This window comes from Emydura macquarii, unplaced genomic scaffold (assembly GCF_026122565.2).
Source record: "Emydura macquarii macquarii isolate MOO-44397 ecotype Brisbane River unplaced genomic scaffold, CSIRO-AGI_Emac_v2 contig_71, whole genome shotgun sequence".
Taxonomy (NCBI): Eukaryota; Metazoa; Chordata; order Testudines; family Chelidae; genus Emydura; species Emydura macquarii.
This window is the reverse complement of record NW_027130208.1, coordinates 8,852,501-8,866,019: the sequence shown is the minus strand read 5'-3', so window position 1 is coordinate 8,866,019 and position 13,519 is coordinate 8,852,501. Positions and strand designations below refer to the sequence as shown.

Sequence of the window (13,519 nt, the reverse complement as noted above, 5' to 3'; positions counted from 1 at the left end):
TGGAAAAAGAGGTAAGCAATGAGATGGCAGATGATACAAAATTACTCAAGATAGTTAAATCCATAGCAGTCTGTGAAGAGTTATAAAGGGATCTCACAAAACTGGGTGATGGGGCAAGAAAATGGCGGATGAAATTCATTGGAAAATATAATCCCAACTATAGATACAAAATGATGGGTTAACACTCAAGAAAAAGATGTTGGTGTCATTATGGATAGTTCTCTGAAAACATCCACTCAATGTGCAATGGCAGTCAAAAAAAAAAAATGGTAACAGAATGTTAGGAACCATTAGGAAAAGGATAGATTATAAAACAGAAAATATCGTAATGCCACTATATAAATCTATTGTATGTCTACACCTTTCATATAGCATGCAGTTCTGGTCAACCCATCTCAAAATAGATATATTGGAATTGGGAAAGGTACAGAGGAGGGCAACAAAAATGATAAAGGGGATGGAACTGCTTTCATATGAGGAGAGATTAAAAAGACTGGGACTTTTCAGCTTGGAAGAGAGATGACTAAAGGGGATATGATAGAGGTCTATAAAATCATGAAAGATGTGGAGAAAGTTAATAAGGAAGTGTTATTTACCCTTCATATAACATGAGGACCAGGGGACATCCAATTAAATTACTAGGCAGCAGGTTTAAAACAAACAAAAGGAAGTACTTTTTCACACAATGTACAGTCAACTTGTGGAACTCATTGTCAAGGGATGTTGTGAACACCAAAAGTATAAAAGGGTTTTAAAAAAATAGATAAGTTCATGGATGATAGATAGGTCCGTCAGTGGCTATTAACCAAGATGGTCAGGGATGCAACCTCATGCTCTGGATGTCCTAAGTTTCTAACTATCAGAAGCTGGGAGTGGATGACAGGAGATGAATCATTCGATAATTAACCTGTTCTGTTCATTCCGTCTGAAGCATCTGGTATTGGTCACTGTTGCAAGACAGGATTCTGGGCTAGATGGATCCTTGGTCTCACCTAATATGTCCATTCTTATGTTCTTGTGATATTAAAAATAGTATCCATATATTTTTAAAGGCATAAATCTGGCACTTACTAGATTAATACATAATCACTCCATTTGAAAGTGCTAAACATGGGTATGATACCACGAGGGAATGCAAAATCCTTTAATTAAACATGATTTTTAAAATCACATGGAAGATTGAGATGATGAGAGCTACAAGGTGCGAAAGAGGCAAAGAACACACTGCAAGAAAACAAGAATGATAGACATATGAAAGCATTATTGTTCTATAGAAACTCCATCTTATTCACTCTAGGACAGTGGTTCTTAACCTTTCCAAACTACTGTACCCCTGAAGCCTGAGTCCCACCCCCACGGGGCTGAGGCATGTAACTTAGTTTCATGGCGCCCCTGTGGCTCCAGGCAATTTCCTTTCTTGCCACCCCCAATACCAGCTCTGCACTTGCGACCCCTCTAAAACCCCAGGTTAAGAAACACTGCTCTAGGATTCCCACAGATGCACACGCTAAAGAGTGTGGATACTTCATTGTCTGATATGCTGTCAGTATCACAGCAGTACAGACTGAGAGTTAGATAATCAGTGCTGTATAGGTTAAAAATAAGCATTATTGTGTCTGTTTGTCAAATATCTTGGTTTCTCTATTTGTCTGAGACAAAATAAAAGCACAGTAAAACAAAAAACCAGGAACTGACCAAGGGAAGAACTTGGGATGATGAGCGAGTCATGTTTTCAACACTTCCATCTGGGTAGAAGAACCCTGTTGTACCTAGAAATCTACTCGATAGGCAGCTGGCAAAGTAGAAGTCCTTTCCTGCTGGCCTTGGGGGAAAAAAACCCAACCTCTCCTCCCCCCAATTCACTCCCATTCCCGCCCCCTATTTTCTTCTATCTTTGCTATCTTCTGTGCTATCTTTCCAAGGGGAGTAGCAGGAGATATTGCATGGGTCCTTCATCTATTGTGGACAGGTGGCTCAGTTATTCTCTCAATTCCGTTAAAACACAAGAATATTCTTCAAAACAGTAACAGGGAACGAAGGACAGCTTCTTACATCGCCATCTGTTTTCCCCAATATTCTGGCAATGATTGTCGTCTCTCGCCGGTGTCGAGGAGATGTAATGGAATATGAAGCATTTCAACATTGTGAACCCTCCGGTATGGTACACTGTGATGTCTGGAACGTTATTACTAAGGTTTGGGTTTGCTCGGTGTACTGGATCTACAAATTACTCCCGGGTCAACACTCAGCCAGCGTTAGAAATCCTGGTGCCCAATTCCACAGGACTAGTTGGTAAGTATGGTCTAGTTTATTAATAAATTGATGTTGTAATGTTGCAAGTGGTTGTTAAACATCTTACTGTTGATTATAACATTTACCTCTGAAGAGCTGTTTCAATGTCCCCTGCCCCATTTTACCAGTTGGCAAAACCCATCATGAAGAGCATTATTAAATTTCTTTATAAGAATAATTTGTTGATTGAAAAGAGATTCCTTTTAGCCTATTCTAATCTGAAAAATGACTAAAAACAGCACTTTCTTACGCAACAGACCCTGTGCTGATTGAGTCATATCTAGTTACTTTCATGATGAAGCTTTTATTTTTTTACTCCCATGCACATTGCAGAGCCAGTAAAGAAAAGGAGTCTGGGCTTTTTTGTACCAATGAGAGAATTGCTAGTTAAATTCTGACTGCAAAGCCAAATTATGCCCAGAGTTACACATTTGCAATTGTGGAAATTGAGTGGTTTCAGATGTTCACCCAAGAAGAGAATTTCAAGATAGTGTTATTGCACAGATGTAACTGTGGTCATTTTTTGGCATATAGAATTTTTATTAAAGATGGTGATGCACAAGCTGTTAAGAACATACCATAGCTTTCTGATTCTAGCTTGACCATTAGAAATAAAACTGGATCATGCAATTTTGGTCTTTGACAGTCGCATACTATGAATGTCAAAGTTGATCAAAGAATGGAGATTTAAGAGACTAAATCTTCCACTGTGAGTGGTGCTCTTAGACCTAGAACATGGAAGGAAAAAAGTGATTTGGACAGAGCTTAAGCTTCTGCTTTTTGCAACTGAATATCATGGTTGCTATAACTATTCTTGCAAGGATTTCAATCAGCACAGTACATCTGAGAAACAAAGTTTCACTAAGATAGTGATACTATGTATCTCTGGTGTATTGTCATTTCCTCTCTCCATTTGGGCTTCGCTATCCATGGTTTCTCCAGGGGCAAAATGTGATTTTTTGTCTACCGTGAGGATCTCAGATACCAGCATTGGAGTAGTCAGGTGCAGAAATTTCTTCTCCAAAACGTAAAAAACTAAGCTGGCTGCAGTAATTGAATGGTTTCTGTTTATTTACAGGTTTATTTAATATGCTAATTGTTGGAAGTAGAGTGCGCCTAGGGAACTTAATTCTGAAGCCAGAGGAGAAAGCGAAATGCAGCACTCTGGTTTGAAGAAGACGTGGGTTGTGAGAGCATCTAGAAGGTGAATGCTGAAGACAGGGTTGGAGATAAGAGCCAGACAATCCCTTGTCCTCCTTACTCCACCTGACTGAGCAATAACAGGGAGTCTGCATAGAGATTGGACATTGAAAGCATCAAAAATAAATGTTAAATGGACACTTGTTAAAGATTTTCTGATTTATCGTTTGTATTTTGTTACTCCATAATATGTGTCATTAATAAACAGAATTGCACAACAAAGTTTGCTTGGCTGAAGTATTGTATTACTTGTGCCTGCATCTAATCTGATCACACCACTCCGTTATTTGGAATGTATTCTGTTAAGTGATTCACAAACAGATAACTTACAAATAAGAAGGCGCAATCCAAATCCACTGGCACACAAAAATCAACTGGCGTAGAGATCTGTCTTGATCTCAGGCCATGCATACCTCTGCTGTTGTGTAAATCATGCAATGCTATATGGTTTACCTCCAATAACTTGTTGTACATCACATATATTCGTGGCAGGTTATCTGTGAAGTTGTGTATGTGTGAGAGAGAAAAACACACGTACTCTTTGGTTGTCATTAGAAATCAACGGGGAAGATCTGGAACAAACAATTTACTTGTTCTTTCTGCCATCTTCCTTGTCTTCTACAGTCTGCATGAATCCATGGTCTCTGTTTGTGGCAGTGTTTTAGAAGTCATATTTGTACAGAAACAAATGTTCTTGAACAATTTCTGTAATATATTAGGCCCACATGTCTCTTCTTCAGCATAATGCATTCTGATCTTCCCTTTCCAGCTATGTATTTTCTTTAACTAGTCTAGAACTTGGAACAGTTCAAGGAAATATAGTTCTTCATTCATTTTTCATTTTCTTCTTTTCTTTTCTTCATTATGCCAAAGACAGTATGTAATCTTGTTCTGCTCTTCTGTCTTTTTCTGGAGTAATCCTTTTCAAGTCTCTAGTTTCCTTGAGCAAATAGGCAATATTTAATATTATCAATAGAAGTGGAATGGACCAGATTGAATAACAGAAGTCTTATCTGGACATGTGAAAGTCCCCAGAATGTACCACCAAAGACCCACGAATGGTCCAGGAACAAAGCAGTGAAGGAACAAGTAAATTCAAAGAAGTTACTACCAGAAGTGCTCGCATTCTTAATTTTTGTTAAAAATAGTAGCTACTTCCAAAAAAATTGAGCATTTCTGTTCATTGCTGAATGATCATGGAAGTTTCCTTACTTGTGTGCTTTAGACATAATGGCATTTAAAGTAAACTATGAGTGTAATGACTTTCCTTGTTCCCATTCATAGTCAACATAAGGAATTCACATGGACATAGTTTAAACTCTGCATTCACTTAGACATCTTCAGTCACATACTTTGAACATTTTTGGGCGGAGTACCATAGTGCCCTCCCTGTCATGCAGAAGATCCATGGAAAGAAACGAGATTTGCCCCTCAATTTAAAACAATATATATAAGGATCTTGGGATCTTCCCATAGACTTGGCTGTAGCCTTTAGAATCTAAGAGGTTAATTGTAAAAAACCCATTTAGGTGTTTAAGCTGTACGACTCCCACTGGCATTAGTAATGGGATATACAGTGCTGGAAACCCTGCAGAACACTTTGAAAATTTACTTTGTCTTATTACTTGTCACATTGCAGTTTTCTAGTCAATTTGGTTATGTGTGTAACATTCAGTATGTAAATTGTTGAGTCTGACAAACACACGTCAACCATACCACTAGCAAGGCTATGGATTTCTTCGTTGATCAAAATGAGATGTTAACATTAAAGTTTAGTTTTCTGCCATTTATCCTTGTTCTGTAAAATTAGTTGATAAAAAACGCAACGAACCACATAAAAAAACTGTTAATTTTAAGAACAGTTGGATCTACATGTAGTATTGATTGCAAATGCTCCTAGTAAGATTTCAGTCCTAAAATATATCCAGCTTTAGTGCAGTTGAGTAAATAGACTGAGACCTTGTCTACACTAGAAAGAGTTTTCCAGTTTAGCTGTACCAACAAACTTTTGTGGGGAGATGCAGTTTATATTTCTTTGAGGAATAAGTTATACCAGTTCCCCAAACAAAATAAGCTATACCAGCAAAAGGACATTTTGCCAATATAACAACACCATCTACACTGGGCTTTTACCTGCATAGCTATTTTTGCACACTCCTAGACAACATGATTGTGCCAGCAAAACCTTTTAAGTGTAGACCAGGCCTGTGATATACTAGTTTATTTGTTTTGGTTTTGGTTCTGAGTTTTTAACTATCAAGTCTAGCCTTTTATCTGGATTTTATGGTTTAGCCTGTCAGTATCAAATGAACCTGTTAATAAAATAAAAATCAAGACAAGAAATCTGTAGATTTTTCTCTCGTTTTCTCCTGAGGTTTGCAGTGTTTTATTCATATTTTAAAATCTATTTTGATTGTCCTTTCAAAATAAAAAGTGATGTTACTAAACATTTCAGTATTCTTAAATTCCTCTTCTCCTTATGCATCCTTAAAGAGTATATTTGACTGTGCACCGTATCTGGCTTGAATTGACTGTGTTCCTTCATCCATGCTCTCTGTTTTTTAATTGAGGATACACATGTGGTATAACGTTTTTCTAACTTCCTTGCAGAGAGTGGATTGGTTCCTTCTTTTAACAACCCATCAGCCATAGTTTCTCCCTCCTTGTTTGTTTTAAAAACTGATTTAAGATAAACCAAAAAATATTCCTATATAGACAAGGTCTTTGTAACCCTCTGTGCTTCCTATGTTTTGTAGGAGAATTAGGATGCTGTTTTAGAACTGCTTGTAAAACTTCAAAAACAAAACGTTGATGGAAAAATAGAAACTAACATTATGCACTTTTTTGTAATAGTTTTTTCCAACCAATTCCACATCTTTTACCTTCAGAAAGTGTTGTGTCCCTCCGTCCAGAGATTCCCATTGGGCCTAAGATGAAATGTAATGGAAACTGGGAGGTTTGGAGGAACATTGTGATGTGTCTTATTGTTTGAGACAACAGAGAGTGTGTTCCAGTATGGTTCTCCTGTCCGATGACTAAGAAAGAATGTAACTGTAATCTTTTTTGTAATACATTGTGAGATAATGTTGCAGAACAAGAGCAAATGACATAGCCACATGTGCATAGACATAAGATAGCAAAATGTAGGTGTTTAGCCATAGTAATACCTGTAATCCAGGATAAAAAAAAAGTCATAAAACCACACCTAGGTGCTGGTATGCAGTCATATCCTTTGTGTGTTTGAAGTTCATAATATGGCAGAGGCACACTGTAGCAAAAAGATTTGCTATGAAAAATGGATGTGTGTGTGAGAGTATAAAATAGAGCTCTCAATATTATTTTGATGTTTTATGTTTAAAGCCATCTAAGGTTATGGAAATTGTTGCGAAAATATTTCCTTTACTTAAGAAGTTTCCATGCAGAAGTTGAATAAAGAAGATATTTTAGAGTATGGTTCATCAGTTAGTGCAACAGATACATTTCCCTGAGCACCACATGTCCTGGATCAAAGCGTCTCATGACTTGGATCAGTGCAGTCAAATCATTACGTATTGATTGGAATCCCACTGGAGGATTAACCCCTTAGTGTTCGTAAGAATTTTTTTCTTCAACCTTAGTTTTAGTTGTTGGTAAGCACTTAGACAGGGTAATCGCCCCCTGCAACACTCTGGTATTGCAGAATTCTTTGATTATTACGTGTTTCCTTTTTTATGGTGAATTTTACATTTGAAAACATGCATGATTCACTTTACTGGAGTGTAAAATGCCTGTACTAGTGCAAAGAAGGCAATGTACTAAGGAGGAAAAGACAGCTAGCCGAACGATATAGTGTTAAAATTAGAGCTGCAAACTCCAGGGTTTTTTCCTCTATGTAATCATATGGAATGTTTTAAGTCTTGGATATATTGTATTTTAAGTGTACAGGAATAGCTTTTCATCCTGATGCAGTGGAACTGTAAATGTGGAAAATTAATAAATTTCTCATCAAAATATCAAGTAGAGTATTAAGCAAGTCTGTCAAATGATTTTCCCCATCCATGTTCATTTAAGTTCTTTACAAAGCTTTTAGTTAATGAATGAAATGTAGGAGGTACATACAAAAGAGATCTTGGATGGCACATATAATCATTCTGCAAATGATATTTCATTTTGTTTTTAAAAATCAAGGGCTGGGTAAGTAGGGTTCTGTGAAATGTAATGGTATGTTTTTAGATCCTTTATTTATTATTGTGTTTTGCTGTTAGCATCTTTGCCAACATGAATTTATTCAGAGCCTTCCGTTACAATGCTTCTCCTCCTTTCTTTTTTGTTTCTTTCTTTCAGTTTATCCCATGAGGAGCACTCACATAGCCATCCGCTCTATGGACATGGTGTATGCAAATGGCCAGGCTGTGAAGCAGTTTGTGAAGACTTCCAGTCATTTCTAAAGTAAGTTTATTTTTGGCCCTTATATTTTATACTGAGCATGCCCTGTAATTGTTTTATGCTGACCAAGGGCCTGATCCAAAGTCCATTGAAATCAATAGAAAACTCGCATTGATTTCAGTGGGTTTTGGATCATGTCTAATGTACATTTTAATAGGGGATGGTAAATTATCCTCATGGGAAAAAGGAAATCTGTAAGTCAAATAGAGTAAAATGGTCTCCTGTATAGTGTGCTGCTATAAAATGCACTGTTTGAATTTCTACAGTCTACTTTAAAGTGGGGTTTTTTCCTATTTAAATACTCTATTTTAAAAAAGCTGAAATTTTACACAATGCAACCTTAATTTAAACATTATTTCACTTAATTTTGAAATTTAGTCTTATATTAACTCCTTAATTGATCAGAGAGAATTGCAAGACATCATACGAAATTAATTTATGTTAAATAAGTAACTAATGAACAAAGTTGACACTACTAAAAATAAACTGTAATTATATTTATTGGGCCCCTGTAGTTTTCTGCAGACCGTCGCTCACTGCCAAAGTATACTGGTTTACACATTGCATAAACAGTACATTATTGGCTAGTGTGTGGTAATGCATGGATCCCAACACAGGGAAGGGAAGGAAGACTGTATTAGCTCACACATAGCTCTTCTGCAAGTATCAGCTTCCTCTCTCATAGCTGAAGCATAAATGTGTTAATATTGCATAACGTATAACTTAGAGTAGATCACTAGGAACAATTAATTAAACTATTGGTACACTTGGGTTCCTCTTGAATTTTGATGTGCATTAGCATCTCCTAGATTTGCTATGGCTATGTTGTTGTTGCATCCAACACAGACCAAATGCTCCAGCAACATTTATGGATTGAATGCACAAAGGGCCAAATTCTACTGTCATATTTACAATGCCATCCAAGTGGAGTAAATCCATAGAAATCCACACAATTGCTTGAGATTGACACCGGAGCAACTGAGCAGAATTTTTCCCCAAATCCTTAGGAAATACTCTTAGATATATCTGTTCTTTCTTGGGACAGTTCTGAAGAATTTTTTTTTATTTTTTTATTTTTTATTTATTTATTTTTTTAAATATGGTATGTTAAGGTCTGGATTAAAAATTTTGCTTCCAAAATACAATGGCCTTTGAAGTCACTGGCAAAACCCCCATTTGACTTCAGTGGAAGCAGGAACCAGGCCCAGGATAAACCATACATTACAAGTAAGGAGTGGTGCAGTAATGAAAAGGGTCTCATTATAAGAGGATTACAAAATAAGAAGGTGCTAGTCATAGATTTCCATGAAGGGTGGCCTCATTTCTTTCAGTGCATCCCGTTGTTCACTTAGTAAAATAAATGCTAATCTCCCGTACTTGCCAGTTCATTTATATTCATATGCCTTTCTATAAAATTTAGCTCTTTAAAACAATTCTAATTTTCATTAAATTTAGTGCAAGGGAAAGGTTCTGGATTTGACAGCCTTGGAAACGAATTCTCTGTTTAGTCACATGGAGACAGATTGTGCCAATTTGACGCACCTTGAGTAATCTCTTTTCTTGGATTGGGCCCCACTAATTTTAGTAAGACTGCTTTTGGAGTAAGATATTACTCAGCATGAATACAGGCCGGATTCTGCCATGCCTAAGTAATACTGCATGGATAGGGACAGCATAGACTACCTATCAGTTCCTCAACATCCCCATATGGTGTGGCAACCTCTATGAATGACAGGTAGTTCAGTCAGTGCATTTAGACACGGGGCTTTCTGCTGACACTGTAGGAAAGTTTACCTCTTAGTGTCAGTTGTGGTGATAGTTTTGTGGTATGTACAACTGTCCCACCAGGAGGTGGACTGAAACCACAAACTCCTTGCACAGACATCTGTGAACAGCCAGTACATTGTAACAATTTCAGGTAATTTAATTTCTAACCTTGGCTAAATTTGAGCCAATAGCGTACAGGTAAAAGCTTCCATCTGGATGCTCCTTAACCCATCTGAACCTCCATATTTAGATTCTTTTTTCACTTCCAGTTTTGAAGTGTCATTTTTTCTCTTAAATTGTTTCTCAACTATAACAAAAATAGTCCATGTGGTTTTCTTATACCTGTTGAGTGCCTAAATTTCCCAGTACACAAATTCTACAATCCAAGGGATTATCTCGCTACAAAATCATATCAGTGCTGAGAGCACTTCAGTCTCGCAGGACACACTGTAGCTGACTTGAAAGTTGCCATACTTCTACAAAAAAACTCCAAAAACAGACTTCAGCGAGAAACTGCAGAGCTGGAACTCATATGCAAACTTGACACAATCAAACTGGGTCTGAATAGGGTCTTGGAATGGTTATTTCATTACAAGAAGTAATTGTCACTGTTCACACATTCTCACCTCCTAATCAACGGTTGTGAATAGGACTCATCTACTCTAACTGAATGGACTTTGCTAACACCTACCCTCCCCATTGTTGTTCCTTACCCTTGGATGTATATATTTACCCCCTTCTCTGATTTCTGTTTCTTGCATCTGACGAAGTGGGTTGCAGCCCATGAAAGCTTATGCCTGCAAAAATTAAATTTGTTAGTCTTTAAAGTGCTACAGGACTCTCCTTGTTTTCACCCAGAATGTATGTAGAATGGATATCCCCAGGCAACAAATTGACATTGCTAGGGAAGCAGGCAGCACTTTATATAATGATATTGTAGCCCTCCAGATTTCATGCCCCTATTGTGGAGTGGATGCCCTTACATTTTATTGTTATTTTTGAAAGTTTATTATTTATTGAAAAGATAGATATCAAATAATGCTGAAAATGGTAGGAGCTTTCATAACAGTAGCCATTTGTAATTGTACCCACTGTATTTGTATAATCCTCGAAGGCACATGTCTTTTAATAGTCAAGCCAAGATAAAAATATAACTCCCACTAAGTGAAATACAGGTTACATATCCGTTGAACATTACTTAATTTCATTCATCCTAGTGAAAGGATCAGTTATAGAAAGCAAAGAGAAGTTATACATAGAATGAAAGTGCTGTATGTCAATAAAATGATGCCATAGTTAAAGGAGAAAAAGGACTTACAGGTCTAAAATCATGGTTCATTTTTTTCCTCCTGAGAAAGAAATATCTTAACTGTTGGTAAATCAAAACCAGAGATTTGACACTCCTCTGTGATCATTCTGTAGTGTTTGTTCCCAAGGTGAGGTATACCACAGGGCCCTTGATTTCAAAGATAAATACTGTACAAATAACGATCCTAGTTGTCTTTCACTCACAGCCAACAGGAGGATGCTTATCACAACCAGCAGACACACAGTCTATTGTATGCATTTATTTCCCTATTTCTTTTCCAAATAAGTTGCAGTTTTAGTTTTTTGGTTTTTGTTTGTGTTAATCTATCAGCCATTGATTATTATATGATGGCTGTATCAGTTAGAGCTAATTGATATCAGCAGGTGCTTCTGCTAAGTCTAATGAAATGGTTGCACCCTGCATTGCCTAGAATACTTAGATAATATAAAAACATAAACAAGTCCAGTTTCCCTGCTGCGATCCAATGGCCTTATTCCTAACTCCACAAATCCAAGTTGAAGGCTTTAGGCAGCAGACATGCCTTGTATCGTATGTTTACCTGTTATCCACATTGTAATCTGAAATGAAAGAACAGTAACATATGAAATTACCTTAAAAATCAATATTCTTTATTTCATTCTCTTGTACGATTCTGTGATTCTCATGTGTTTTTAAAGATTGTTATGTACAGGAAAGGGATCAGTTCTCTCTTACAGTGCTGCTAGTTTTGGGAAATCTTTGTTTGGATGGGCAGTGGCGTACATGTCAAGATACCCAGGCATCCAGAGCACATAGTGCAGGACCAGGCCATGTGGTGCTAGACTGAGCCCTTCCTATTTTTAATTCTATCATAATTTGGGTATTTTCAGTCTGTGATTTGAATCTGTATTTTAATTGGGATGCACACATCTTTTGAGAGATGTGGCAATCATAGGTGGAGAGATGCCTGTTGCCTGCTTCATGTGAATTTAACTTTAATGAAACTAAGGAGGGTTTATGTGAAAGGAACTACTAAGTGCACTCTGTAATGTTTTCACAAGTGTTTTTATCACGGTAACATCTTGTTTACTTTAGTTGCCTGCCTAAAACTACTTGGAACATGTTAAGAAAACATTTCAAGAAAGCTTCTACAAAGAGCCTTTTGTTTAGCTGCAACTGTGAGGCAGCTCAGCTCACAAAGGTGTTAACTTTCAACCCCTTAAGCACTTCCACATGAAATTCCAGCAACTATGTTTGTGGTTTTGGAAAAACAAAGTGTGTGTTAAAGAAACCAGGTATATGCTAATACATGTTGAAGTAAGCCGGAAATCATAAATTGTTTCAAACACATTAATTGCTATCATTTGCATGTCAAAATGTTCTGTGGTGAAGTCATCTACAGTTAGCACAACAGAAACTTTTGATCTAATGGTTAGAAAGAGCAGAAAAGTCTAGTCTATATATGTGTTTATGTTTAAATACATGGTGTATCCACTTTGATTTTTCAAACATAAATATAAAGAATTGCTGGCTAAAGGTGTTTCCAACTGTTAATCCATTATAAATTATAGTAAGGCAGCTGAAGTGCAGTTGTTCCATGAAATCTGTTCCTTGTGAAAACATGTTGACACTTAATTGATGAGAGAACTGATTTTATTTTCTAGACTGTTACATATGCTGTTCAAATTTGAATGTTGCAGTTTCTTTTACAACATCCTTATTAACCTTTCTGACATTGCACGGAAGTTGAAGACCTTTCCAATAGTTACATTGCTTAAAGAGGTCAGAGTGGCCTAAATACCACAGTGCCCTCTAGTGATATATAGCATATTAGAAGGAAAAGTTTTAGATAGTAGCCCAAAGATAACATCACAAATTGTTTGTATACTTCATTCTACTTATGAATAAGTGAAGAGCTAGAGAGCTTAGTCTAACTCTCATAATTTTACTTTTATATGCATACATGGATCATTTTTATTTTGGGGTTAGTATTTTAGGTGTACAAAAAAATCTCCGAAATGTATATCTATGTATATATTATGAGATATTTATTGCACACTGTATAGACGTACCTAGACATATTGTCTTATATGATTATACATTATATTTTTAAGTGTTCTTAGTTTATGTTTCACATTATAATTTCCGGTGTGAAATCAGAAAGCATTACCTAAAAGAGAAGGATCATCTTTGTTTCATACTTTTATTGACACTGTCTACCATATTACTGCTATGTCTAAATGGTAAAATTTATTATTAGCAATAGTGTCACAAACGTCTGAGACAGCGATTTTCCTTTCAATAAAAGTAGTTAAAAACCTTTTAGAAAATCCATAATTTTGATTGCTGGTACTTCATAAATGTGTAACTGGTACTTTTTAGCTGTCTCTTTAGGGAAAAATGAGTTTTATCACCTGCAGTACCTGGGTTAATGAAATTGTGTGTTGGAATTTAGCCAGAATGAAAGATGAGATCATCTGGTGGCACTAATATTGGCAACAGGTATCATAAAAAAGCTTTGACTCTTTTTAGCGAAGTATCATTAGT

At 36.5% G+C, this 13,519-nt stretch overlaps 1 protein-coding gene across 5 annotated transcripts in view; it reads left to right on the top strand.

Moving 5' to 3' along the window:
• Positions 1-13,519, top strand: part of FOXP1 (forkhead box P1) — a 496,953-nt gene that overhangs the window by 436,607 nt on the left and 46,827 nt on the right. For all 5 annotated transcript variants that reach the window (XM_067542352.1, XM_067542361.1, XM_067542371.1 and 2 more), the window contains one exon: positions 7,816-7,920. In XM_067542352.1, the coding sequence (XP_067398453.1) occupies positions 7,816-7,920 (105 nt within the window). The remainder of the gene's footprint in view (positions 1-7,815; positions 7,921-13,519) is intronic.